Raw genomic sequence first — 27,836 nt, 5'->3', positions numbered from 1 at the left:
CAGAGGGAAAGAGACATAGAGACAGACACATGCACTTGTACTTACTTGTACTTGCTCACTGCCAAAACTGGTCACGTGGGTCTCCCCGGGAGAGGGGAGAGAGACTCAAAAGGAATCTTGGAAAGATGACTCAATTGGCCATTGAACCACCCAATGGCCGACACCCCCTGAAATCCCCAAACTAGGGTGGACTTGAAATGATCCCACTTATGGGCTCACCACACCTCAGTAAGTGGGTGAGGACAAGGTGCAGAAAAAGGATTGACGGCATCAGGGTATCCGTCCCGGGATCCAACTGCAGGTACCCCTGCCCCCAGTGAAGGTAATACTTGGTACTAGTGTGGGTGGCTAAATCAGAGTGGATCTGATATAAGCTTCACTAGCACCATTGATTACACAAGAGTTAATCTAGCCAGAAGCAGTCCATGGTTAACAGGTATGTATACTTCAAATAGAAAGTATATGAACCCTGAAACCAACAAAGGTGGTAGGTACAACAATACACCTTCAAGCAGCCGAGCCCGTTGGCAACAGGCCCAACACTGTCTGGCATAAGTGTACCCACCAACCGAACTAGCTGGCACATGCACATACATACACACACACACAAATCCAGCCCATGGAAAAGAGGTCACAGTAGCATAGTGCAGGCCAGTAGATCGTGACTGCGTATCAAGTTTTACAACGGTATGTGATGCTCACTCAAAAATATGTCTAACACTTGCAGCAAACGGAGAAAGTGGACGATCACCTTGATTAAGAAGGCATACCCAGGGTGCCTCAAATGCTTGAGGTTAAAGGCCAAGACACCACTAGTCTCGGGGTAAGGAGAATAACAGATTAGTAATAATGGCAACAACTCTGATAACCAGTATTTCGGGATAAAAAATTTTGAATTAAAAAAGCAATGCCTCGGCAACTAGAAGACCAGGACTCCCATGGCAACGGCCAACATGAGGAAGGCTGACGGAAGAACACTAGCGGCGGATGAGGAAGCACGGACAGCTGTGGAAGACAACAAGAAGACACATGCCCACACAAACGCACACACATACACCCCCCCCCCCCCATGCACACACACATATGCACACACACACAAGCACGCACACACATGCACACACACACCCCCAGATCCCACACGTAGAGGATTTTTTCCTATGCTCTGTGGCAAATGGGATTTAGGCCTTTGGCCTCTGGTTGGTGGATCTGATCTATCCTCCCCCACCGTCTGGGAGCCGCATCTGACGCCTGACCATGGGGTGGTGGCGTCCCACGGAAGCGGAAAGGTGGTTCTTGACCAGGGAGTTGTACGACTCCTTGTTCTTGACCTGCCCGGTACGCGAACCTGTCGAATTTTTTTTCTTTTCTGTGGCACCCCGGCGCTATTCGAACAGAAATGGCACAGGAACCTCAGTACGCATTTCAACTACAGTCCGTTTCAAAAAGATTTGCAATCCTGGCGATCGCCCGCGGAGTTTGGCGTCTTACCGTATGAGCACTGGAGCGCTGCCTGGAAGAACTCACTGTGAACTTGAAGAAATATTCCGCGCGAAAGCAGGAAAAAATAACAACTCACTCACGTTGATACAGTCATGGACGTCCTAGTCTGGTTTACAACAAACGAGTTCTTCCTCGTATCGATAATGAGTCAGAGAGGACATGTCGAAACGAAAGTGTTGTAAATGTTGACGAGCGGCATGGGTCCCAATTCGTTTTGTGACCAAAATAGATTCTTTGAGCTGCGATGCAATTTACGACATCGACACGGACTCATTCCCAAGGCCATGACTTGGCAAAGCTATCCGTGTGACTTCGACGACAAAAAGCAGACGCTTGTGAACGCTGATAGAAGACAGCGTTGACTGCTATAAAATTCAAATAAATTGGCGATCTTGAAATGATAAAATAATTCTCAAAAAGCTACAGCGCGATGACTTCCATTATAATTCACTCAAACCATTGCAGTGTTGTGGCACTGGGTGTGTTCACATGGCGTGAGCCAGTCAAGTTTCAGTCAGTTCGGCAGGAAGCGCGAGCTCCAACAACAAGTCGTTTGGTGCAGCCATCTTCTTTGTCTTGTACACCAGCTTGATCACCAAAACAATGAAAAAAAGTTTGACTTGAGGATAGGTTGGGATTTGAACTCACAACTTCATGGTCAGCAGACAGCATTCACAACCACAAGGCCAAAAAGGAAAGAATAAATCGTGGGTTTGATAAAAAATTAGTGGTGAAACGAATATTCGAATATTCGAACATTCGTTCGGTTTGTCATATTCCAATATTCGTTAAGTCACATTCGAGTATTCGTTACGTCACTTCGAATGCAGTGCCTGTACATACATGGACGCCGAACACGGTACAGTGCAGTGCGTACAGCCTGCCTGTGACTTTGTACTGCATACATGCACATGTATGTCCATACTGGACTGCAAATGTTGCACATAACATTTATGAACTTCGAAGTAGCCTTATGTGGCAGTATATTTTATGTGGCACTACCGTTTGTCATACCTATATTAGTATTGACAATATCGATCAAATGACTGAGAGGAGGGCATGTGATGTCATCTGTGTTACCAAAAGAATATTCGTTCATTCGTTCGTTAAGCTGAAGAATATTCGACTAGTAGGTTTTGACATTCGTTTCACCACTAGAGGAAATGAAGATTGCTTCGATATACGTGCACACCACTTGCTCAGACGAGTTTGAAATTTTCAAGTTCGTACGCATCGACATTCGTTTCACCACTATAAAAAATCGATACTGGCTTCCTGGGCAAATTGTAAACCATGGGAAAAGGCCGGAAACCTGGCCGAAATTCTACCTCCTTAACGGTTGGTCCAATTGTTCCGAAACCTTCACAGAACAATTTGCCGTGTCCTAACAAGCCATTCTATGTACTTTGTTGTCCAAATTTCCCTTATCTTCATACTTTTTAAGACCCAAACCTGAGTTAGCATTCCGCGCACGCAGACGGCATGCAGGCAGGCATACATCATTAGCATTCCGCGCACACAGACGACATGCAGACAGGCATACACCACACGAATAAGGCTAGGTTGTGTTGGGTAAGTACTGGTGACGAGGAACTGGTTGGTCTTTGCCGCAAGGTAGGCACGAGCCCGTGAGGCTGCGAGTGCCGCAGAAAGGCAGAAGCCCGGAGGCTGTGATTGCCGCAGGAAGGCAGAAGCCCGGAGGCTGTGATTGCCGCAATGGAAAGGCAGGACCATAAGGCCATAATGCCGCAATAGAAAGGCAGACCAGTTATGAGTGACTCGCCACCAGGTTTATTGTACTTGAAGTAGGAATGATGCAATGTAGTATTAATGGTTAGTGGTGGGATGGTGGGTCAGCAAAAGACAAAGGCAGCAGGATGCAAGTCGGGCATGAGCCAAAGCAGAGAAGACTCAAAACTGAGAATGGCAAGGAGATGTGCCACGTTGCGGACTCGGACCCGATCAAAACTGAATTAATTATTGTGATGGCGTACGCATAAATTAATGTGATGCACAGCAGGCGGTCTTGCCGGTCGCGGCAAGGCGCGCTAAACAAGTGCCGCGGCCAGAACCGTAGAGGGCGCTGTTGCGCAGCAGATACGTAGTTGCGAGATGTGCGCCTACGCTAAACTGAATTCATTACATGAATACATCATAAATCTTTTTGAAACAGACTGTAGTCCATTTCAAAAAGATTAGCAATCAGGTTTAAAAGGATGAAATTTGGACAACAAAGTACAGTATATAGAATGGCTTGTTCGGACACGGCAAATTGTCTGTGAAGGCTTCAGAACAATAGGACCAGCCTTTAACGAGTTAGAATTTCGGCCAGGTTTCCGGCCTTTTCCCATGGTTTACAATTTGAACTGGAAGCCAGCATCGATTTTTTTTATCAAACCCACGATTTATCCTTTCCTTTTTGGCCTTGTGGTTATGAATGCTGTCTGCTGACCATGAAGTTGTGAGTTCAAATCCCAAACTATCTTTAAGTCAAACTTATTTTTCATTGTTTTGGTGATCACGCTGGTAGATCTACAAAAAAAGTACAAGCCAAAAAAGGTGGCTGACTTGTTGTTGGAGCTCGCGAAATTTACTGACACTTGACTGGTTCACGCCACGTGAACACACCCACAACACTGACAAGGTGTTAGTGAACACGGAAGTCATTGCGCTGTAGCTACGAGTTGTTGAATACAATGGCACATCGACCCGACGATGGGTTTCTTTTTGAGAATTATTTTAGTATTTCAAGATCGCCAATTTATTCGTCAACGCCGTATTCTATTAGCTTTCACAGGTGTCTGCTTTTCCCAAAATGTTGTCGAAGTCACACGGATAGCTTGCCAAGTCATGGCCTTGAGAATGAGTCTGTGTCGATGTCGTTTTCGTCACATCGTGAGAGGAAATAATTCCATCGCAGCTCAAAGAAATTGGGCACGAAACGAATTGGGACCCATCCCGCTCGTCAACATTTACAACACTTTCGACATGTCCTCTCTGACTCCATATCGATACGAGGAAGAACTCGTTTGTTGTAAACCAGACGTACATGTAAATATATCAACGCGAGTGATTTGTCATTTTTCCTGCTTTCGCGCAGATTATTTCTTCGAGTTCACAGTGAGTTTTCCAGCCAGCTCTTGAGCGCGCATACTGTAAGACGGCAAAACTCCCCGGGCGATCGCCAGGATTGCTAATGTTTTTGAAACTGAGAAGAAAGAACAATAGAGAGGTTCCGAGTACAATTTTTCGTGCCAAAATCCGTAGAGGCGATGCGGATTTTTTATACGTCGTTTTCGAGTAGTGAAATGTTCCGGAGTACGAAACTTGAAGCCATTGCCTAGGTTACGGTCGCAAACACATCACATTCCCGCGAACGTTGCAGTGTATTGTAAACCGCCCAATTTTCGCGTCAATAAATTTTATATAATAAATAAATGTAGAAAGGAAAAAGACAATATGGATACGAGTTAAGAGTAACTCTCCATCCGAGTCCGAGTTTTAATACAGTCCATTTCAAAACTATGAACGCGTACCAAGGCAAAAACCGTTATGCCAGCATCTATACCACATATAATCTGTGATCACTTTGTGCATAATTTTTTCCAAATTGGGCGTCTGTTATCCAATCGTTTAGAAACTATATGAGAGTAATTGTGGAGCGGACCTGAGCAATATTCCAAAAACTAGTCTCAAAAAGTTCCAGGCAAATTTGAAATATTTCAAAAACCCTACGCGTCTATAGTTTTGAAATGGACTGTAGAACCAGCGAGTTTGCGAAGCACTGGGGCCACCTACATACGCCCACGGTTGAAGTTTGATTTCATGCTGGTTAATATTCATGTTACGCTCTTCTCGGGAAAATAGGGACCATCAATCCACCGCCAATACCGTAAAGTCTTTTATAAAAGCCGCACTTGGATAGAAGCCGCCCTCGAATAGAAGCCGCAATTTTGGGCCCATCAAATCACACATAAGCCTGGTTTTATTGTTGACATACATTAAAATTAATACCCGTCTTGTACAGAAGCCTGCAAAATTTCACCAAGAAAGTCATAGAAGCCGCGGCTTTTATACAAGACTTTACGGTGTTAGGCAGTTGACAGTTACTTACAGAATGGGAAAGGTGGCAGGAGATAGGAGGACATGTTGAGAGCCGGTAGTGTCTGGGAGAGCAGCAACTCGTAGTCACCACCAGCCAGTGCCTGAGCGGTGGAGTTCAAGTTGAGCCAAGCACACTGGCCGCTGCCCCCGGCGCCCATTGTTGTTGTTGCACTGTAGCAGTTAGCACTGTAAGGACGGTACTGGGACGCGTTGAAGACGGCGGACGTCTGCACGGTCACTATACCAGGCGAGCTCTCCGTGATGAAAGCTGACGAGTTCTGATAGCCGACATGGGCGAAGTGTGCGACTGCACGTGGACACACACACAGACACACACACATACAAACAACCAGCACAACTATCATACAACCATGCAAATGCTCATAACATCACAGGCAAGGACAGCATTCTGACCCCAAAGCATCAAACATCCGGTATGTGGGGAAGTACGGTAGCGAATCCCATGCATTTATATATCAGGGTGCGCTCATATCCGGATCGTTTTAGAGCATTTCTTTGATGCTGTCCCTGCGATAACACCTCTCAGTACATCGTAATTCCAGAATGAGTTTTGTCATTACCGGTACAGTGATACCAGAAATGTGAATTCTGTTCAGTTACAAGCCCATGCGCTTATATGTGAGGGTTGCGCTTATATCCGGATATAGGCCGGTGCGCTTGTATCCGCGTGAATACGGTAACAATACTAGCTCACTAGTTATAGTATCACTGGTCTCAAACAGTGAGTTCTGGTGGTGACAGTCAATTTGTTCTTGAGGCTCTCCCCATTTGCATCTTTCTCTTAGACCAATGAGGGGACAATAACTTGATAAGCGCAATCAATAAGACAATCTGAAACGACATTTGTGTACACTTTATTCATTCAATGTAAAACGGTGGAGACAATGTGCAATTAAAAATATTTTTCTCTACACTATTTAAGTAGAAAGGAAAAGGACATACGGAAACGAGGTATGAGTAACTATCCACCACTGTAACTAGATACTATATACAGTCAGAAAGTGCAACAACTAGGCACAAAACTGACAGAGTACTGAGACATTCGACGTCCTGACACCTAGCTTCAACACATCTCCGTAGCGCTAACCGACAGCCTTCCAACTTGGAAGGTTCAAGGTTATGGAAAGACCAAAGAGGGGAAGGCAAGCGCAACGAAAACGAGCACAAGCTACAGTCCAACGGAACAAAGAATGTCGATTGTTTGTGGACGATGACGAGACCAGTAGGCTTCGAATTGTAGTTAGACCGCTTTGTCAAATCGCCTACTGGTCTCGTCATCGTCCAGTAACAATGGAAGGCTGTCGGTTAGCGCTACGGAGATGTGTTGAAGCTAGGTGTCAGGACATCGAATGTCTCAGTACTCTGTCAGTTTTATGCCTACAGTCAGTTTCAAAAGATAAGCAATCCTGGTGATCGCCCGGGGAGTTTGCCGTCTTACCGTATGAGCGCTCGAGCGCTGCCTGGAAAAACTCACTGTGAACTCGAAGAAATATTCCGCACGAAAGCATGAAAAATGACAACTCACTCAGGTCAATGTCGGTACAGTCGTGTACGCGTATACGTCTGGTTCACAACAAACGAGTTCTTCCTCGTATCAATTATGGAGTCAGAGAGGACATGTCGAAAGTGTAGTAAATGCCGAGGCTGACGAGCGGCATGGGTCCCACTATGTTTTGTGACCAAATAGTTTCTTTGAGCTGCGATGCAATTTACTCTCACCATGTGACGAAAAAGACATCGACACAGACTCATTCCCAAGGCCATGACTTGGCGAAGCTATCCGTATGACTTCAACAACATTTTGAGAAAAGCAGACGCCTGTGGAAGCTGTTAGAAGACGGCGTTGACTTCTAAATTCAAATAAATTGGCGATCTTGAAATACTACAGTAATTCTCAAAAAGAAATCGATCGATCGATGTGCCAATGTATTCAACACGTAGCTACAGCGCAATGACTTCCGTATTCACTCACACCGTTTCAGTGCTGTGGGTGTGTTCACATGGCGTGAGCCAGTCAAGTGTCAGTCAGGGAGGAAGCGGGAGCTCCAACAACAACAACCGTGAACAACAACAAGTCTGCTTGATCACAAAAAACAATGAAAAAAAGTGTGAGTTGAAGATAGGTTGGGGTTTTAACTCACAACTTCATGGTCAGCAGACAGCATCCATAACCACAAGGCCAGAAAGGAAAAGATAAATCGTGGGTTTTGATAGAAAAATCGATACTGGCTTCCAGGGCAAATTGTAAACCATGGGAAAAGGCCGGAAATCTGGCCGAAATTTTAACTCCTTAACGGCTGGTCCAATTGTTCCGAAACCTTCACAGAACAATTTGCCGTGCCCTAACCAGCCCTTTTATGTACTTCGTTGTCCAATTTTCCTGATCTTCATACTTTTTAAGACCAAAACCTGATTGCTAGTCTTTTTGAAACAGACTATAGTTGTTGCACTTTCTGACTGTATATAGTATCTAGTTACAGTGGTGGATAGTTACTCATAACTCGTTTCCATATGTCCTTTTCCTTTCTACTTTTATTATTGGCTCAATACCCGAGTTTCAAATCTACACGATTTCTTCATATTTTCATCGTTTTATTGCACATTGTGACAAAATGGCACAAAACTGACAAGCTGACTGTATAAGATCTGTCATTGTTTTGGTGATCAAGCTGGTACAAGACAAAGAAGATGGCTGCACCAAACGACTTGTTGTTGGAGCTCGCGCTTCCTGCCGAACTGACTGACACTTGACTGGCTCACGCCATGTGAACACACCCACAACACTGCAATGGTGTGAGTGAATTATATGGAAGTCATCACACTGTAGCTTTTTGAGATTTATTTTAGTATTTCAAGATCGCCAATTTATTTGAATTTAGCAGTCAACGCTGTCTTCGATCAGCGTTCACAAGCGTCTGCTTTTCTCAAAATGACGTCGAAGTCACACGGATAGCTTTGCCAAATCATGGCGTTGGGAATGAGTCCGTGTCGATGTCGTTTTAGTCACACGGTGAGTAAATTGCATCGCAGCTCAAAGAAACTAATATTTTGGTCACAAAACGAATTGGGACCCATGCAGCTCGTCAACATTTACAACACTTTCGTTTCGACATGTCCTCTCTGACTCCATTATCGATACGAGTAAGAACTCGTTTGTTGTAAACCAGACTAGGACGTCCATGACTGTATCAACGTGAGTGAGTCGAGTAGTCATTTTTCCTACTTTCGCGCGGAATATTTCTTCGAGTTCACAATGAGTTTTTCCAGGCAGCGATCGAGTGCTCATACGGTAAGACGCCAAACTCCGTGGGCGATCGCCAGGATTGCAAATCTTTTTGAAACGGACTGTAGGACAGACGGTCGCCTTATGCGAATGGTCGCCTTGAGACAGATTCTTACAGTGTTCCTTACCCAGCTGGCGGACCTGCATATCGGCGAAGGAGGCCACAACGGATTGTCCGCTGTTGCCAATGATAACGTGACCGAACAGAGAGAAGGCAAGCTCTGGGAGCGTGAGGTTGTTAGTGACGGTGACACTCCTCTTGGCAGAGCCGGTGGGTGGTGCAATCCCACTGAAGTTGAACACCTGCACCTCCATCTCTTGACCTGCGGTGGCATGGCCTTCGTCAATTAGGACCTTGCCTGCGGGGGCACCTGTCAAGAGAAGATCAGCACAAACACACTCAGGCTGCGTTAACACGACAACGATTGAAAACGATTTCCGTTTACACGACAACGAAGTAGGACCTAAACGGAACGAAATCGTTGCGTTTACTACTATCGTTTACACGACAACGCCCGAAAACGATACCTAAACGGAACGAAATGGAAACGCACTTCAAAGTGTTTTGAAACGTTTTCAAAACGTTTTCAAAACGTTTTCGTTCTTGTGTAAACGGTGAAAACAGTGAAAACGATTGGAAACAGAGCGCGGTCATGGAAACCATTCCGCGCGGGACTATATTTCGCGGGAAATACCTGACCTTTGGAACCACCAGCACGTACCAACTCCAACTAACATGTTACTTCCCGCCCTTGCGCAATGCCAGCACGTGCTAACTCTAGCCTGATCGCCCATTTTCCGTTTTCGTGTAAACGGTTCAAAACGATTTGCCGTACTCGTGTAAACGGTTTGAAAACGATTCGAGGCCAGCCCGTTTTCGTTCCGTTTCGTTTCGTCTCCGTGTAAACGCAGCCTCACACACAGACGTACGTACACACACACATGCACGCACTCTCAGGCACAGGTACACACATACATACACACAGGTATACACAGACAGACAGACAGGCATGCGTACAGACACACATACACACACAGACACGTGTACACATACTCATCCACAGGCATATATACACATACAGTGCAGTGACAGTTCAGTAAAGAGTTTTCCAGCCCTCCTACAGCAACATTTCCAGACAATGAAAGCACCAGAGAGTGACCAAATAGGGAGGTTTCGCTCTAAATAATTAATAACTCTAAGGAGTGGTTTGCACTGCGACGCCGCTGTTGGCACGTTCATACCTCTCCCTGAACACACCAGGGCCAAGAAAGCCTGTTATCAGCATTATCAGCAATGATAATCAATGTCTGAGATTGGCAAACATCATGAGCATGTTGGAGGCAACCATAATTGGGCGACCAATGCACACTGCCTACAAGTTCGTGGAAATCAAGCGAAACACCACATGGCCCAGTATCTGCGGAAATGGACCTTAGGGTGATTTTTCACAAAATGACTTTTTCTGCTGTTGTCATCTATAGGTATTTAGTGATCGCATGGCAAAATATTAGACGGAACAAAGCAATATTGATGACCCAGAAGCTTCTCAAACAAGTATGGGTACATGTCAGGAAATACAACAATTTATCACAGTGTTTTCCACATCGGAATACTATGTGTTACAGTGAAATAAATAAAAAATAGACAGTGTAATAAACCATCCATCCAGTTTTTGTTGTAAAACAACGCTTGGGGAACCTCTGGCATAGAGCATGGATGGCCTTGATCCTCCTATCACTGCATACCAGTGAAAACTGTTTGAATGCCATCCCAAGTCTGCTGAAAATCCACAGAGTGCAGAACAGGAGGGAGGGTGGCTACAACTACACCTGGAGTCCAAGTCTGTGCATCCCACAGGGGATACGACACAGGCACAACATTCTAACACCCCACACTTCATCTCACACTTGATTTAAAGGTAGTCCATCACTGCCGCACCTCTGTGAAATTGAGCTCTGTGGGAACTGGCTGCATGCGCGTCAGTGCGCCATGATTCCAGCACTGAGCGCAGAGAGTTCGTAGCTCATCAATCAATGTTCAGCTCTTTCCCCGTCCAAGGGGTTTGGTGTTCACCACGCAGTCCAGTGTGGGAGCCTAGGGAAATTCAGATCATGTCACTAGCGGCAGCGCTCTTTCGTCCCGACTCGAGTTGATCCAGGGCGTTTCAGTTCGTCTACCTCTGTTGCCGTCATTTTTTGTTTGAATGTGCAGAGCGCAAAGCAAGATTTTTTGCTGTTGCAGAAAATGACTTATTCTGAAAAAAATGATTTTCACCCGAAGGTCGATTCTCGCTGATACTGGGCCACATGATCCGCGTTCCCCATACCCATCAGCTACCAAAGTGCATCGAACCACTCCTCTTTAGCTAACGGAATCATCGATCATAAAATAGACTGGAACCAACTTCAGCTGCCTCTTTCTACTCGGGAACTTCACATAAAATATGCATAGTAGCTGTCTCTCTTGCGACTTGACAACCGTTGGGCTCCAGCCATTGCTGGACCTCGTAAAAAGCAAGCGTCATCAGATCAATGTCGGTGGTGGACGCTGCTTTGTAAAATGCTCATGGTCAGTGTATGTTAGTTTGTACAGTAGAAAGTACTGTAAATCGACCAATGTTCGCATCACTAAATTTTCGCGATTTCTTAGAACCAGCGAGCTTGCGATGGCAAAAGTTTGAGAAGCACCAGGGCCACCTCCATACACCTACTCTTGAAGCTTGATTTCACGCTGGTTAATATTCGCGCTACTGTCTTCTCGTGAAAATAAATCCGTCGCGAATAATAGACAGTTTACAGTAACTGGCAGGCTCTAGATCACTGACGTCATCATATATCACTGACGTCATCAAGTACTGTAATTTCAGAAATTTCGGTGGCAACAGGTCATTTTACATCTGTTCCTGGTAAGTGTTACTGTGTCAACAGCAAGTTGGAATGACGAGCATGACGAGCTAGGCAAAAAAGAATAGCGTAGGGCCCTGAGCATTCGAGGGTAATACGACACCGTCTACCACCTTGATGACCTAGGCAAAAAAAGCGTAGGGATGTTATAAAATTTTCAGTTCTCCTATTTTTTCAAGACATATTTTTAACCTAGGATTAGAACCCCCACTATCGCCCTGCATGCATTCCCCCGATACACGTTCTTCCAAGTTTCTTCTTGTTATGATCTTGCATTTGAAAGCCTTATTTGAATTAGCGGCCAGCTGTCTTTGACGGTACGGCACGGGACAGCGCCAGGCATGCCGACACACAAACACGGAATTAAAGCTGTGTGGACCCTGGCTAGCGTTTTTTTTGCATAGCTACGGGAATAACGTGCATCTTAACCTCTCTATTACAAGGCCAGATAGACCCAGACTACATGTAGGCTCCAATACTCACATGAGCCGTCACGTAGAAATGCATAGCCAGTGGTACAGTAGCAAGAATGAACAGAAAGGCCGAGGCATTGGGCTGAAAGGGGAGCAAACAAACACACACACACACAGATATACAGTCGACCTACCCTTATAACGATAACCTCTATAACGATATTACCCTTATAACGATATTTTTCTGCCAAACCAAATCACTCCATTGACATGTGTATACAGTGCCTTACCTCTATAACAATATTGTTATAACGATATTACCCCTATAACGATATAAAATGGGCTGACCAATCGACATTTTCCATTTTATAACAATATCTAGCAAGCAACATGTAGAGCCCACTATCCAAGTAGGGCAAGCTTCACTTGATAAGTCGCTGGGACATGACGAAATGCAGTGGGGGCACCAGTGGGCACCTTGCTGTGCCCATAATGAGCATGTACGTCAGTTTTTTATGCTATGAAGAGTGTAAAAAATGAACAGAATTCATGCATTATGACGTATGCGTATGAAATGAACCAGTTACCCCTATAACAATATTACCCTTATAACAATATTTCTTGGTGTGACGGAAATATCGTTATAAGGGTAGGTCGACTGTACCGTAAATTCATGTATCAAAGCCGCAACTTGTTTATATGACTTTAACGCTTTCCGTGCTAATGACGTCTATAGACGTCATGCGCGCTGTATGCCAAACGACTAATGACGTCTATACACGTCATGAGATTTGCGCAGTACATCGCAGTGCATAGATCAGTGTACAAACTTTTGTAACTCCGTCAAAAATAGGTCTATCGCGACAAACGATACACCTTTGGAAAGGTATTGAGCTCAGCTTTCCAGAGATATAAAGTTCTTTGCGATAGGAGAAAGATTGAAGGAGCGGCGACGGTGTGAACACGAAATTCACGGCACTGAGGGATCGTGAATCTTTTTGTTCATGCATTCGCAGTTTTTTGTTGCGTGCCAGGGGATTTCCCTTTGGCACGGCGCATGCGTAATGGAAGTGAATCTTAGCTTTGCAGCACAGTTTGAATCGTGAAAATCGGCTGACCTGGAGCAAGAAACTGAAAAAGAATGTGAGATCGAGTTCCTGTGCCTTCCCAAGGCATTGTGAGGTAACTTCAAGAGGACGTAGAAGCTGCACCACTGTGCATATTGAGTTGAGAGCTACCAGGATGGATTTGCTTGGTCCTGATCTTTCCAACAAGCCCAGGATGATGAAAATCCATCAAGGTAAACTGAATTGAGAGAAACATTCGTTCGGACATGTGCGCGAAACCGACACCAGGAGAGTCAGTGCGCTGGAAAGGCAGTTTGCTGGAGTAAAAGGGGCCAGCATGGAAAGGGTTAATAATTATATACTTAGGTATTTCCAGCACAACGAGTCTGAACTTCTACGTTATTGTACATCGTACTGCACGTGCCAGCCTTGATCTAATTCCCGCCCCTGCTGAAAACCCAGCAGGGAAGCGACATGGCGTGGGAGGGCGGATCAACGGAACTTTACGGTAGTGTCATGTGCAGCAAGCGGAGGACACTCTATGCACACGCTCACTGCTACATTCCGCTAGGCGGTCCTGCCAGTAAACAAAGGTGTGCCTATTTCTGTGGACAGGAGCCAGGAGCCCGGCTCCCATTTTCATAAAGCCTAGACATTGAGCAGGGACATAGCTCACATAGGGCACCCCTAAAGAATTCAGCCAAGGTTCAGCATGCACACCAGTATGAATGAATGACATGCAGCAGCAATCCTGCACACATGCACCCGTGCACCGCTGTAAAAGGAGGACCAGCTACGGCTATGCTGAGTACTGGCATTGTGCAGAAACGAAAAGAGCATTTGAATCAGGGCCAGTGTCTGCAAAGCAAGCGAAGGGGAGTGAGATTTCTCGCGAGTGTACCTTTGCAACCGCAAACCGAACCCTCGTGCACTCGATTGTAATTATAAAGACAGTGTGTGCCTCAACTGGTTATCGAGTCGCCCAGCGGTGAACAACTCCAAAACCTGCGGATGGACTCTAAAATATGAATGACTTCACTAAGGGCCACACACACACATGCACACATATATACACACATGCACATACACACATGCACACACACACACACACACACACACACACACAAACACATGCACACATACAAACAGTGAGAACTTACGCTGGCTGATTCTGGCATTCCAGGCTTGAACAATGACACGGAAGGGGACAGTAAGCGGGATAACAAGTCCGCCTGCCTCGACGGAAGCGAAGAACTCATAGTCACCAAAGGCAAGCGATGAGCCTGTCTTGAACTCCGCATAGGTACAAGTCGCGGGCAGGGTGGTCAGTGTGTAGCAGTCCTCGCTGTATAGGCGCTGTTCAATTTTCAGACCCGGTGGCACTGGCTGTCCTGGAATGAAGTCGAGGGAAATCGCCAGCGTGGACGTGTTGCTGGTGTTGCCAGGAGAGATGCGAATCACGTTGCGCCAGTCAGCCAGTATGAGTGTGCTCAGAAAGGAGCTTATCGCTACAGTTTTACACACACACACACACACACACACACACACACACACACACACACACACACACACACACACACACACACACACACACACACACAAAAGAAACATGTGATGCCTGCAGACGTGGGAAAAATGTCAAGTTGCCTACGGCTAAGGTTTAGGTTAGCAACTGGAGGTGGAGAAACAAGACGGGCATGACATGATGTCCTACATTCAATACAATGGTGGAAACGCAGTTTTTGCGGCTTGCACTGTTCACAGTGTTGAGTTTTCACAGCATGCTATGCAATTATTGTATTTTTATTCTTATTTTACTAGGGAATTCCCAACAGGCGTAATCGCCTTCTTACAGGGAACCCTAAGAACGCCTTGATGGATGATCGATCCATGCAGTGAAGCAATTTTACGCCCCGTCCCCAACCAACCTTGGTTGCAAGAATGCGCAAAGGACTACACGGAGCAGACCAACACATGTGCCGGTCTGAGTTGGAAGGGGATGAGGGATGGCAGGCTGAGCAAACGCAATACAGCATCTATAGTGCTGGCAACTGAAATCCGCCCAGGGGGTCGGATTTCAGTTGCCAGCACTATAGATCCAAGTACACGTACAGCAGCAACTGCGGAAACAGAATCAGCGGAATCCGTGCTAGTCTCGCCCTCGCAATGCAATCTTTAGGCGTTGCCGCGTGCCTAATGCAATTGAAGCGCGAGCACAGCAGTTGCGGCACTTCTTCTCGGATGGCATGACTGTGCTGCTGCTATACCAACAGCACACCGCTGTAACAAATTTTCAGTGTACTTATATTTTCGGTACTTTCGGTGCATAGGTTTCGTACCTAAATAATCAATACACCGTACAAACACTAACATTCATAATCCAATAAGGAACTGCTTTTCTGCACATAAAATGTGTTCTCACCTAACCTGGCCTTTTGCCCCCATACCGAAAATATTGAGCATCTAAATTAAATTAAATTCCAGTAGTTCACTGGGCGCATAGCCATCTTTACATCATGGCACACACACGGTTAAAACTTACATCCAGCGGATAGTACAAGCAATGGTCGACCCAATCTGTTCGTGTCCGCTCCTGCCCAGATCACCGTAACAGCGTTCACAGATCCTGTGAGCGACGTCTTCAGACTCAGCTTTGAATCTAGCGTCTGGCCGAGCAGAGCAGTTCTGGTCGTCACTTGTGCGAATGTGTATACATCGATGTTGACACTGGTGCCGGACCCAATACCCCCTGCTATGGCGGCGACTGCGAAATCGATACCTGTTGCGTTGATGGGATTCGCATGCACATACACACACACATACACACACACAGTTGCAGGCAGCCAGACACACACACACACACATACATTCACACACATGCAGAAACATGGTACTAAGAAGACGTGTTCACGCCTCAGGACGATGGGAAGGGGAAACACCAAATGTCCAGCCTGAAAAGCCAAGCACCTCACAGCTTTAGACCGGCGGTGGTGTTTTGTGGTAGCTTGCGATCATGTACGAATTGTTCCAAGAGCACAGGTAGTGGACTGAAAGTAAGAACAACCCGAGTGTATGCATGACACCAGAAGATTCGACTACACTCGACCAAGACCCTATGCAAAACTGGATCAGGCATTGCACACTCTGGGGGTATGTACTCTTGGCATTACGCATTATCCTAGTCTGCAACTCCACCCGGGCGCCCAGTAGCGGCATTGGGGTTTGTTTGTGTTGTTTTTGTGTTTAAATCTCGGCATGCAGCTCCCCCCTGGCATCACAATCACACGGACGGTGCAGCGCACTTACATCCTTGTTCAGAGTGGACCTTTCCCGCCTCACAGAAACAAGCGGGTCCTGCTGGTGAGCCAGGATTGCACCCTGGGTATGCTGCTGCTGTTGCAGAAAAGAAAAAAAGAGGACATTTTCACAGTCATAATTTCATTTTCATAGTTTTGTGCCCATTTTGTCGCACTCGGTGACTGCATGTCTGGTTACGTTGGTGGACAGTTAGTCATAACTCGTAACATTTTGTCCCTCTCCTTTTTACCAAAGTTTTCGCAAGTTGAGGGAATGGAAAAGGGAAAAAAGTCTGAAGAAAAATTGACGGTCACCAGCAGGATTCGAACCAGAGACCTTCGCTTGAGGCCAGCAATGCTGTAAGCACTGAGCTAAGATGTAGCTGTCATCCCAGCAGAGACTGTTCAACATTCTCGTCAGACTTCGAAACTCAGCAGAAGAAATTTGGCAAGTATTTGAAGGGTTTGGAGAGGCTTGGAGATTTTTTCTCTCTGGGGCTATTATGCGCTGAAAGACCATAATCATAGTGACTAGGCTATAGACCAGTTACTGGTTCTCATTTTATAAAGAGGAAAATGTATGAACAAATGAAGCTGTGAACAGTACCAAATGCGCACTCATGATAACCCTGCCAATGTTTATTCATACGGCTACTGCAGAGAGTGCAACACTAATGCATTCTGCAGCAATTGATATCCAGCTCTGCCCTAGCTCTCTCCCCCCCCCTCGCTTCTCTTACATTTCAGTTCCCCTGTCAGTTTTTTCTTTCTCTCCTCCACTGTCTGTATTCTTTTAAATTTTACAATACATCAATACATCATTTGTGCAAGAATGGACTCGGATGGAAAGCCAAGGATTAATTAAAAAAATAAAAGCACCAAGGAACTACAAGTTCCGTCTGTCAGTGTCGTGGGTATGTTATCGCCTGAGCTGATTGTTTAGTACCTGGTGGTGCTAGTGGACATCATAGCTTAGTTTGTAGTTCATTGGGCCTTTTCATTCTTATTAGGGGTGAAAGTTGGCACTGAGATCCCGAGTGCGAGCACTCTGAATTTCTCCGATCGAATATTTGAGTATCCGAGAATTCTTCATCTCCTAAAAATTGAACACCAAGGGCTTTAAAATCACATGATACAACCCTGATTGAACCGAGCGGAAGTCATTTCGCTCGGGTATGTTGGTTGTTGGGTCATTTGGGCTCTCTACTCGAGAACAAAATGCGTTCGCCACACAGTCTGCACATCAATATCTGCCGACTGCTGCTCTGAACACTGCAGATTTCTGTGGTAAAGACATGCACCATGTATGAACGAGTTCTCTGATTTATTCCGAGTACGATTATTTTGGGGAAAAAACGAGCGAGTACTCGAGTACTCGGTATAATTGTTTCACCTCTATTTCTTATAAATACATCATTTCGAAATGTGATCTCAATTATAAAGCCATGTTTTTATAACGGAGACTGTATTGTCATCAATTTTTTCTACATGACATAAAGTAGACACTGGCCATTGTGAACACGAGAACATTTTCCGGAAGTTGAATGCCGCAAGGGACAGGAATTAAAAAAACACTCAGCCATGGGGGCAATGGCACCTTTTTGCCGGGCAACTTGTCCCATATTCGGCCGGTCCAGCCAGCTGTAGTGCATGTGTGAGTATGACTGTACGCAGTTCATGAGCTGTTATGCATGGCTGCTGGTATCACAGTGTGTCCGGTTGAAGTGGACTTGACCCGCAAAACTAAAACGGTGGGAAGATTATGCATAGGCTCCCATTGCATCCTCCGTTGGGTCAAACGTTTTACCAAGAGCACATTTCCCAACGCATTCGGTGCTACATCTACTTTTCGTTGCAAATGCTCCTTGCAGGCGTGATTTAACGGCAAGACACTCGTACTTTGGTGCGTCCATGGAGCTATGAAGCCGAGACCTCTGGTCGGCTCGTCTTAATGGACCCCACCACCACACTCCATCATTCGCCCCGGTGTCTGGAGATATGTGGATTTTTGTAGAAAAAAGAAAGAAAGAAAAATTGTAATTTGAAACTCGGATGTTGAGCCTTAAACAAATGTAGACAGGAAAAGGACATAATTATGGATACGAGTAACTCCCCATCACTGTAACTGGATACTACAGGTAGACTCCCTTTAATTCGAATCTCAAATAGCCAGACCCTAACTTCGAATTATCCAGAACTTCTTATTATCCAAATGCAGCCCCATGCACTGATATGTAAGTCAAAATGCTTGAAATCGTATGCTGAATATTTTTTGTAAAATAGAAAAGGACATATGGATACGAGTTTAGAGTAACTCTCCATCACTGTAACATGATACTATATACAGTCAGAAAGTGCAATAACTAGGCACAAAACTGACAGAGTACTGAGACATTCGACGTCCTGACACCTAACTTTAACACATCTCCGTAGCGCTAACCGACAGCCTTCCAACTTGGAAGGTTCAAGGTTATGGAAAAGACCAAAGAGGGGAAGGCTCTAAACTCGTATCCATATGTCCTTTTCTATTTTACATTTATTTATGGCTCAACATCCGAGTTTCAAATTGAATATTTTTTGCACATTTTTATTTGCATCAACGAAACATAGGTGGTCGTATACGCGTACCGGTCATGTACAACGGATCATCAAAAACTGGATCAACACAAAATCATTTTGACATTATCTTCATCTTCTAGTGAAGAAGTAACAGTCACTGCAGCTTTCCTGAAACAATTTCAACGGAAAAGAACTGCGCTGCCTAAGCCAAAGCGGTCTAACTACAATTCGAAGCAGCAAAGCAGCACACCATCCAACTTGGGTGGGTCATAAATATCAAAGATAGGGGTCGTCCGTAATTATCGAAAAATTAAGAAATCTGTCCTCGTGCAAAATTGTCTCTGACCCACCCACCCACCCCCATTAATTTTGTTCGCATTATTTTTTGTTTTTTTACCGATGCCCAGCTTGAAAATAAGAACTCCTGACCCCATGTTCACTGACTGCACCTGTGTCAAGTACTAGTAGCTAAGTACAGTGAGTAGTAGGTGTACCGACGGACCATGCACATCCTACAACTGCAATGAAGAGTCATGTATATCATACTGGTGTTTGCGACAATGGATCCTACAGTACCAGCACAGTCAGTGCAACAAGTGTGTGAAAGTCACTGAAGTAAGAAAATAAGTATAAAAGTATGAAAAATCGAAAAATTAAATTCCGCCAGCGCCCTTGACCACCCACCCCCTTTTTGCCTGAGGACGGATTTTTTAATTTTTCGAAAAATACGGACGACCCCTAAGTAAAAAAGGGGAAGCTTTGCGAAAACGAATTGTAAAAGCCGAAAGCCAAACTCCTACAGTACAGGGGCGGATCCAGAGATCTCTACAGGGGGGTTCCGGTTGAGCCAAAATAATTGAACAGCCAAAATATTATGGAATCAGATGTGCGGTTGACACTTGTAAAATAACGACAATCCGACTGTGTTAGTGGAATCGCATGCTTTTAAAACACACTACGGACATAATATTATCATCGACCACACCACAACTGCGCTCTCCAGCCGGCCTCGACATGTTGCCACATGTACAGCACACCACCATCGCTGGAGACTGAGTCGGAGCGCAGTTGTGGTGTGGTGGACGATGGAAAACCTGTATATAGGGCCAAATGCTGCTGCTTACCCTACATTGTAAATTTTAGTACGGACACATAATCATATACATGTATGCAATCGACTGGCACACAGGTTCAGTGAGGGATTGAAGACCCATTCAACTACTTGTAAAGATCGAATATGCAAGCCATGGGTACGTTAAAAGCCAGGAATGCCGAAATGACAACTAAGTTAATTATTTCCCTGTCCATTTGTACTTTCGGAAAATTTTGGCATTTTTACGATGCGAAATGCTCTATAGTCACAGGACAAGAGCATCGGCTTCACTGCAGTGACAGAAACAACAACAGCGAAACAGTGTCGACGGGGTACAATCCTTTCAATGTCATCTAAAACACATCGCTGGCGCAGCACTCCGTTCCTGCGGAGGAACAACTAGTCACTACTGCATGCTGCAGCAGGTAGAGATTACTGACTTTGCTTGGATGTCGGAGCCCTCATCTTCTGAGGAGGTTGAACTCTACGTGTACGGTTTGAAGTTCGTTGAAGAGTGTCAGTACTCGGAACATCCTTTCTCTTCTGCAAAAAACCGTTGTCCAAGGAATACTGACCACACCACACCCATCCTGACGAGCAGTGAATGACAGCGCCAATGGAGGTAAGTTTGGATCGTTTCGAAAGATCAAAAAGGAAACAACCACTCTGCAGTGTCCGTTTGTAAATCACGGACGTGAACACCAGTACAGTACAGACTACTAAGTACTATCCGTACAGTATCGATCTACCGCACGCGCATGCAGTGCACTGCCTTACAGTCTGTGCTCCTTGACTCAGTGACTGCACTGACTGTGATCAGACGGACGTCCTTTTGTGCACACATGATATTTTTCGATATTTCTCAGCCGCACACTTTGCAAAATTTAGGGGGTTCCATGGAACCCCCGGAACCCCCCCTGGATCCGCCACTGCAGTACTCCTCAAGCATGACATTGTGATGGACTAGTCAAATATCGTACTGGTCTCGTCATCGTCCAGTAACAATCGACATTCTTGTAGCTTTTGCTCGTTTTCGTTGCGCTTGCCTTCCCCTCTTTGGTCTTTCCATAACCTCGAACCTTCCAAGTCAGAAAGTGCAATGACTAGGCACAAAACTGACAAGAGTACTGAGACATTCGACGTCCTGACACCTAGCGTCAACACATCTCCGTAGCGCTAACCGACAGCCTTCCAACTTGGAAGGTTCAAGGTTATGGAAAGACCAAAGAGGGGAAGGCAAGCGCAACGAAAACGAGCAAAAGCTACAGTCCCAACGGAACAAAGAATGTCGATTGTTTAATACTGGACGATGATGGAACCAGTACGATATTTGACAAAGCGGTCTAACTACAATTCGAAGCAGCAAAGCAGCACACCACCCAACTTGGGTGGGTCATAAATATCAAAGATAAGGGGTCGTCCGTAATTATCGAAAACTTACAAAAAACCGTCCTCGTGCAAAATTGTCTCTGACCCACCCACCCACCCCCATTAATTTTGTTCGCATTATTTTTTGTTTTTTTACCGATGCCCAGCTTGAAAATAAGAACTCCTGACCCCATGTTCACTGACTGCACCTGTGTCAAGTACTAGTAGCTAAGTACAGTGAGTAGTAGGTCTACCGACGGACCATGCACATCCTATAACTGCAATGAAGAGTCATGTATATCAGACTGGTGTTTGCGACAATGGATCCTACAGTACCAGCACAGTCAGTGCAACAAGTCTGTGAAAGTCACTGAAGTAAGAAAATAAGTATAAAAGTATGAAAAATCGAAAAATTAAATTCCGTCAGCGCCCTTGACCACCCACCCCCTTTTTGCCCGAGGACGGATTTTTTAATTTTTCGAAAGATACGGACGACCCCTAAGTAAAAAAGGGGAAGCTTTGCAAAAACGAATTGTAAAAGCCGAAAGCCAAACTCCTACAGTACTCCTCAAGCATGACATTGTGATGGACTAGTCAAATATCGTACTGGTCTCGTCATCGTCCAGTAACAATCGACATTCTTGTAGCTTTTGCTCGTTTTCGTTGCGCTTGCCTTCCCCTCTTTGGTCTTTCTATAACCTCGAACCTTCCAAGTTGGAAGGCTGTCGGTTAGCGCCACGGAGATGTGTTGAAGCTAGGTGTCAGGACGTCGAATGTCTCAATACTCTTGTCAGTTTTGTGCCTAGTTATTGCACTTTCTGACTGTATATAGTATCCAGTTACAGTGATGGAGAGTTCCTCTTAACTCGTATCCATAATCATGTCCTTTTCCTTTCTAGAAAAATTGTAGTTTGTGTCAGGGCCCGGCACCACAGAAAAGCTGCGAAAAAAATTGTGCGCATTGCCCGTTGCAACATAAAAGCAATGACGGTCAGCTTGAAATTCTGTCCCACTAGCTGTACCCTGCCAAGAGGGAGTGGCTCTCTTGAGGGTCCTGTAGTCTCTTAAAAATTAATTTCAAGAAGCACACTATTGCCCGACTTCATCTCAGATAAATGTTATGAACCACGTGGTAGAGGCTATAAACTGTATTTTGCATTGTCTTTGAATGACAATAAAAAAGCATTAAAAAACACAAAAATCGACAAATGAGTAAGGGGGGGAGGGGGGACCCCTCCTCCCCCTCCCCCTGGCTAGAACCCTGCTTTTCTATATGGGTAACTCTATTTAATTCCCGTAGCTATGCAGAAGACGTTACAGTAGAGTCGCGCGCTGAAGAACGTGGAGCCCAAGAACGTCCAGCCTGAAATTCTAAGAACGCCACAGCCTAAAGCTAAGAATGGCGGTGTTGGTTTTCTGGCAGCTTCATACTGGCCAACCCTCCCGTTTTTCCCGGGAGAATCCCGGAAAATCAACACTCCTCCCGGGGTCCCGGGGATTTCAAGCAAACTCCCGGAAAAACCAAAGTTTTGTCTGATACAGGATTTTCTCTGAAAACTCCATGGTTTCTGCCCGAATGTCCCGGTTTTTTGAACTTTTTTCAAAGGCATGTACGGTGCTCATTCGCACTTCGAACTGTGCACAGCACTTTGAAGACCTGACCATGCCTGCAAGATCTGCACTGACAAATTGACAGGCGGGCGCCGACTGATCAAACTGTACTACAGCCTAGGGTCGATCTGTGCTGTACGCACAGCTGCAGAGTCGAACGTTTTTTGGCGGGAAAAGCTCTTTTTCACTTGTTTTTGTGCCATCCAGGGATTTTGAGAGAAATCCAGGGATTCTGCATGTCTTGTCAAGGGATTGAGATTGTGGTGGTTGGTCAGTATGCAGCTTGTGGGATACATAATTATGATCCAGTACGGATTGTTTCTAAGAACGTGCTATAAGAACGCAGCCAGATTGCTGAAAAATAAGAACGTCCCAGGAACCCCTTGGAAACAACGTTCTTGGGCGCGCGACTCTACTGTACTTCAGTAACAGTCTGGCGCTAGCCAGGGTCCACACAGCTTTAATTTCGTGTTTGTTTGTTTGTGCCACGCCTGGCGCTATCCCGTATCCGTCCCGTACCATCAAGAGAATAGGTATGTATAGTAGCATGATGTATAGCACTAACGCGGTCAGCACCAAGAAATGAGAGACTGTAGAGGCCTGGCATATATGTATGCGAAGTGTATTGGGGGAATGCGTGCAGGGCGATAGTGCAGTAACGTCCGGCGCTAGCTAGCCAGGGTCCAAAAAAACTTCCTCCGTTAACAAAAACTATGTGATGGATTTTGATGGATATGAAAACGCTTAGACCAGGTCAAGAACAGCTTGTATCGACTGCAAACCACTAGACGAGAGTAGTTCAGCTCATGTACAGCGTCTTTACAAGAGAAACTATTGGCAGAATGAGCAGAGAGTTCAGTTTGCGTCGCTTTCGCTCGACTAAAAGCATAGCGTAGGGCCCGGAGCTTCCAAGCTCTCTCGTGTACTTAGGGGCAAAATGCCCATTATGGTGGGTGGAAAACGCAATCACGCTGATATTAATACTCACTTTGTGCTTGAACATATCCGACTGAAGCAAGGAATGCAAGCAGTACGCACACTGCTGCCGGGGAGTTTGACGACGACATCATCCCAATCTCCAGGGTCAATCTTCCTAGGAGAAGAAAAGACAAAAGCGTGAACACGGATGTGAGCGTGCTCACGCTCGATCAACTCGGCAACACGGACAAGAAGCCACGGCGAACAGTGGTGAATGATTCGTTCAGAGGACAGCTAAGCAATAGCATCCAACACACAGCATCTCACACTCAAAGGCAGGAGGCACAAAAAAGGCACATATCCATGATCGAAGCGAGACGTGAAAGAAGAGCCGGGTTCAAGAATATACAACTCGCCATAGTTCAGTTCATAAAAATGTGGAGTGAAATTGAGAAAGCAGGACACACACTCACCTTCAGATTTGAAGAAATCTCCGATCCTCTCCGCTCAGCCGAACAGCAAGACTGCGGAAATAATTCAATGGCCTTCGTTGGCGTTGCACCGATTTCAACCGCATTTTCATTGGGTATGCTTGGCCCGCCGCGCGGGAACACTCGCGCGCGCGGGCCGGTGTAGATCTACGAGTGTTGAGGTATTGTAAAAAAAGGTACAGTAATCTACGAGTCGCGCGCCCAAGAGCGTTCTTTTTCTAGCAATCTGGCGGCGTTCTGGATCATAATAAAACAGAAAAGAAAGTTTCCAGAAAAAACCAAAACACCTTGAGTCATGTGGCGCTCAAGTTTTTTTCTTATTTCAGGCTGGACGTTCTTGGGTTCCGCATTCTTCGCGCGGGACTAGTCCTACGAGGCTACGTAGTAGTCGAGTCCACTCTGTAGTAGTGTAGAGTGTCTCGTAGTTTTGCACTTTGAGTTCGTGTACGCTTTCACAGTAGGGTCGTGAACTTTGCACTTTTGCACTTTTTGTTCAGAGAAAGCAGTGGGAACCAGGTATTTTACGACTCCCTGGTGGGAACCAGGGAGGAAAGCGCGCTCAAGACGAAACAAGCGAACACGAAACAACGACCACCCGTAGATCTACCCAGGGAGTAGTACGAGGTGATTCGTCATTATTCAACACGAAAGTAAAATAGCCTTCCGTAGGGTTCGAGGTGTGAATCTTTCCATTTCTTCCTCTAAAAATGTAATACTGATGTCCTTGGATTGCGATGTTGGGTTTCTCATTCACATAATCCTTGGTGTTGGGAAGCAGGTGGCAGTTGAAAAATGGCAATTTTTCCGCATAATTTGTTGTGGTCATTTCTTAACATCATGGTAAAATAGGCCTTAGCAGCACAATTTCAAGTCAGTTTTCAATAGAAAGAGACCCTACGTATCCAGGATGGTCCAGCAAGACTGGATCAAGATAATGTTCATCCAAATACAAGCCATTCAAGCTTGCATAGCAATAGGTGTGTCACCCTGATTTCATGTGCAATTGTGATCAACATCTGTTAGCAAATTCAGTGAATGCCAATGCTTGGCCATTACCAGGGTCAACACACCGACATTCCTCCTTCCCAGGCGTCGTTTCCAGTATGTAACTATCATATGCTTCCTCTTCAGCTAAATATGTTGTCACTGGAGGTTGAAACCAGCGGCTATGACTCTCTTATACTCTATTTTACCGTAAACATCGCGCACTGCAGACTGAAAGCTCTTGCAATGTCACTTTCTGAAGGAATATCAGTCTCAATTTTGGAGGGGAACTTGACAGAACATTGGCAATGGCAATGGCAAAACGAATTTTGACGTGACTTTTTTCAGGCGGTGGCAATGAGATATTTTACCGTTTTGTTAAGAAATGACTCAATGTTAAAAAATTACGAATCACCTCGTACAAGGCGGATAAAGAGAGGCGCAGTTGGGGAACGAGGTGGCAAGCACAGAACAGCACGAATGCCCGATTTTAAGCAGCGATTTACTGATCTTATTGAGTTTCTTGAGAAGTGCGGCTGTAAGGCTGGGGTAAAATGCGTTCGATGCATAGGACAAATGACTGGTTATCATGCTGATGTACCATGACCGGCCTGCCGACAATGTTAGGCACCGTCCATGCCGCCACAATTGGCCAACAGTCTGCGCAGTCTTTCTTACAATATGCTCTACATGAGGTTTCCATGACAATGTGTCATCAACAACAATGCCTAGGACAGGCACTTCGCTGTGGATGTCACGTCCAGCTTATCAGTGCCACAGAACACAGGAGGTGGTTGGACAGTTGCTCCACAGGGCTGGATAAACAAGACCTGTGTTTTGCTGGCATTTATGAGCAGGCCGATATCATTGAGCCAAAGTGCAGCAAGGTTGGTTGGTTGTGTTTATTTGAATTCGCAAACCGAACGGACTGAACATGTCCAATGACAAGGAAGCGAATGAAGTCCAAGTAACCCAGGAATGGGGACACAGATGAAAAGAAAATATGGGAACAGAAGGCTCTCAGCAAAGGAAGAAGAGAAAGGAAGGAAAGAAAAAGAAGAAAGGAGAAAAAGAAGAAAAATCGTGGTCACGGCGAGAAGAAAGCTTTTAGCAAAAAGAGAAAGGAATGGATGAAGGAGAACTTGAAATGGGGAGACACATCGTGGTCACGGCCAAAGCCGGAGTAGCGGCAGGACACAGTAGACATAACGACACCAGGAACAAGCACGCATGAAGCATGGGCCATGCCGGCCCAGAAGCGGGAGACACCGACAGGAAGAGAGAAGAGAGAGAAATCGAAGCATTGCACATCTACGCCCACACATCCACACACCCACAAATCCACACATCCACACACCCACACCCACACCCACACCCACACCCCCCCCCCCCCCCCACACACACAAACACACACACACACACATACATGTACATACCCACACCTACACACCAATAAACACATACTCAGCATCCGTCACAGCCTTAGTGAGAGTTGTGCTGAGTTGTGCGATATCAGAGTTCGAGTAACCCAGACGCCATCGCTGCGTTCGATGCTCTGACAGAGGTTGCTCGGAAGGCTCATTCCATCAACCTTGTCTGGATCAGCAGCCACTGCGGTGTTGCTCTCAATGACAAGGCGGATCGCACGTTGATATGGAGACAGAGCATTCTGAAATATAATGTGTACAGGCCCAGGTTCAGCTACCTATCCAAGCCGCCAAGGCTTCAATTCGGTCTGCCACCGCATACCCACGGCCATTGCTCAACACCAGCAAGTTCCGCAGCCCTCCATCTCGGCATGAGACCACCATCCTCAATCAGCTCCTCACTGGCCACTGCAGCCTGCTGAAGAAGTACTTGTTCCAGATTGAGGCTGCACCTTCACCCGATTGCACTCACTGTCCTGGAACAGTTGATGATGCTGCCCACCTCCTGCTAGCTTGCCCTGCCAGACACAGCAGTCGAGCAGCTACACGTCATAATAATAATCTTTATTTCAGGATTACCCAAAGGCTGACGCCTATCTGGGGGATCTCCTATTTGTGTATGTACGTCTATGTACCTTCACGTCAGTCAAGGAGGCAATTCTCACACAACCATCAGAAGCTATCCAGTTCTTGCAACTGGAGAAATTGATCTAAGTTTCTACTACATTTAGAAAAGCGATCCTGTCAGCTTTTCTATTATTGTGTTCACATGGCAGAAAAAACGACATCGCTATGCT

The 27,836-nt window shown here is 45.7% G+C and overlaps 1 protein-coding gene across 3 annotated transcripts; it reads right to left on the bottom strand.

The window, feature by feature from the left end:
• Window positions 1-612: 612 nt before the first annotated feature.
• On the bottom strand, window positions 613-24,862 carry LOC135819939 (uncharacterized). 3 transcript variants are annotated; one of them, XM_065333238.1, is made up of 9 exons: window positions 24,611-24,862; window positions 24,208-24,312; window positions 16,599-16,682; window positions 15,835-16,071; window positions 14,453-14,800; window positions 12,296-12,367; window positions 9,037-9,279; window positions 5,615-5,911; window positions 613-1,005 (listed from the first exon to the last, which is right to left on the bottom strand). In XM_065333238.1, exons 2-9 carry the CDS (start codon window positions 24,287-24,289, stop codon window positions 920-922), a joined length of 1,449 nt encoding a protein of 482 aa, XP_065189310.1. In that variant the 5' UTR covers window positions 24,290-24,312; window positions 24,611-24,862; the 3' UTR covers window positions 613-919. The 3 variants fall into 3 exon arrangements, with proteins under 3 accessions (XP_065189310.1, XP_065189308.1, XP_065189309.1); XM_065333236.1 differs by having other exon boundaries at window positions 614-1,005; window positions 16,599-16,685; window positions 24,611-24,861; XM_065333237.1 differs by having other exon boundaries at window positions 614-1,005; window positions 16,599-16,685; window positions 24,208-24,308; window positions 24,611-24,861.
• Between the last annotated feature and the right edge of the window lie 2,974 nt (window positions 24,863-27,836).

The sequence above is a fragment of the Sycon ciliatum genome, chromosome 6 (assembly GCF_964019385.1).
Source record: "Sycon ciliatum chromosome 6, ocSycCili1.1, whole genome shotgun sequence".
Taxonomy (NCBI): domain Eukaryota; kingdom Metazoa; phylum Porifera; class Calcarea; order Leucosolenida; family Sycettidae; genus Sycon; species Sycon ciliatum.
This window is presented reverse-complemented; position numbering and strand designations above follow the sequence as displayed.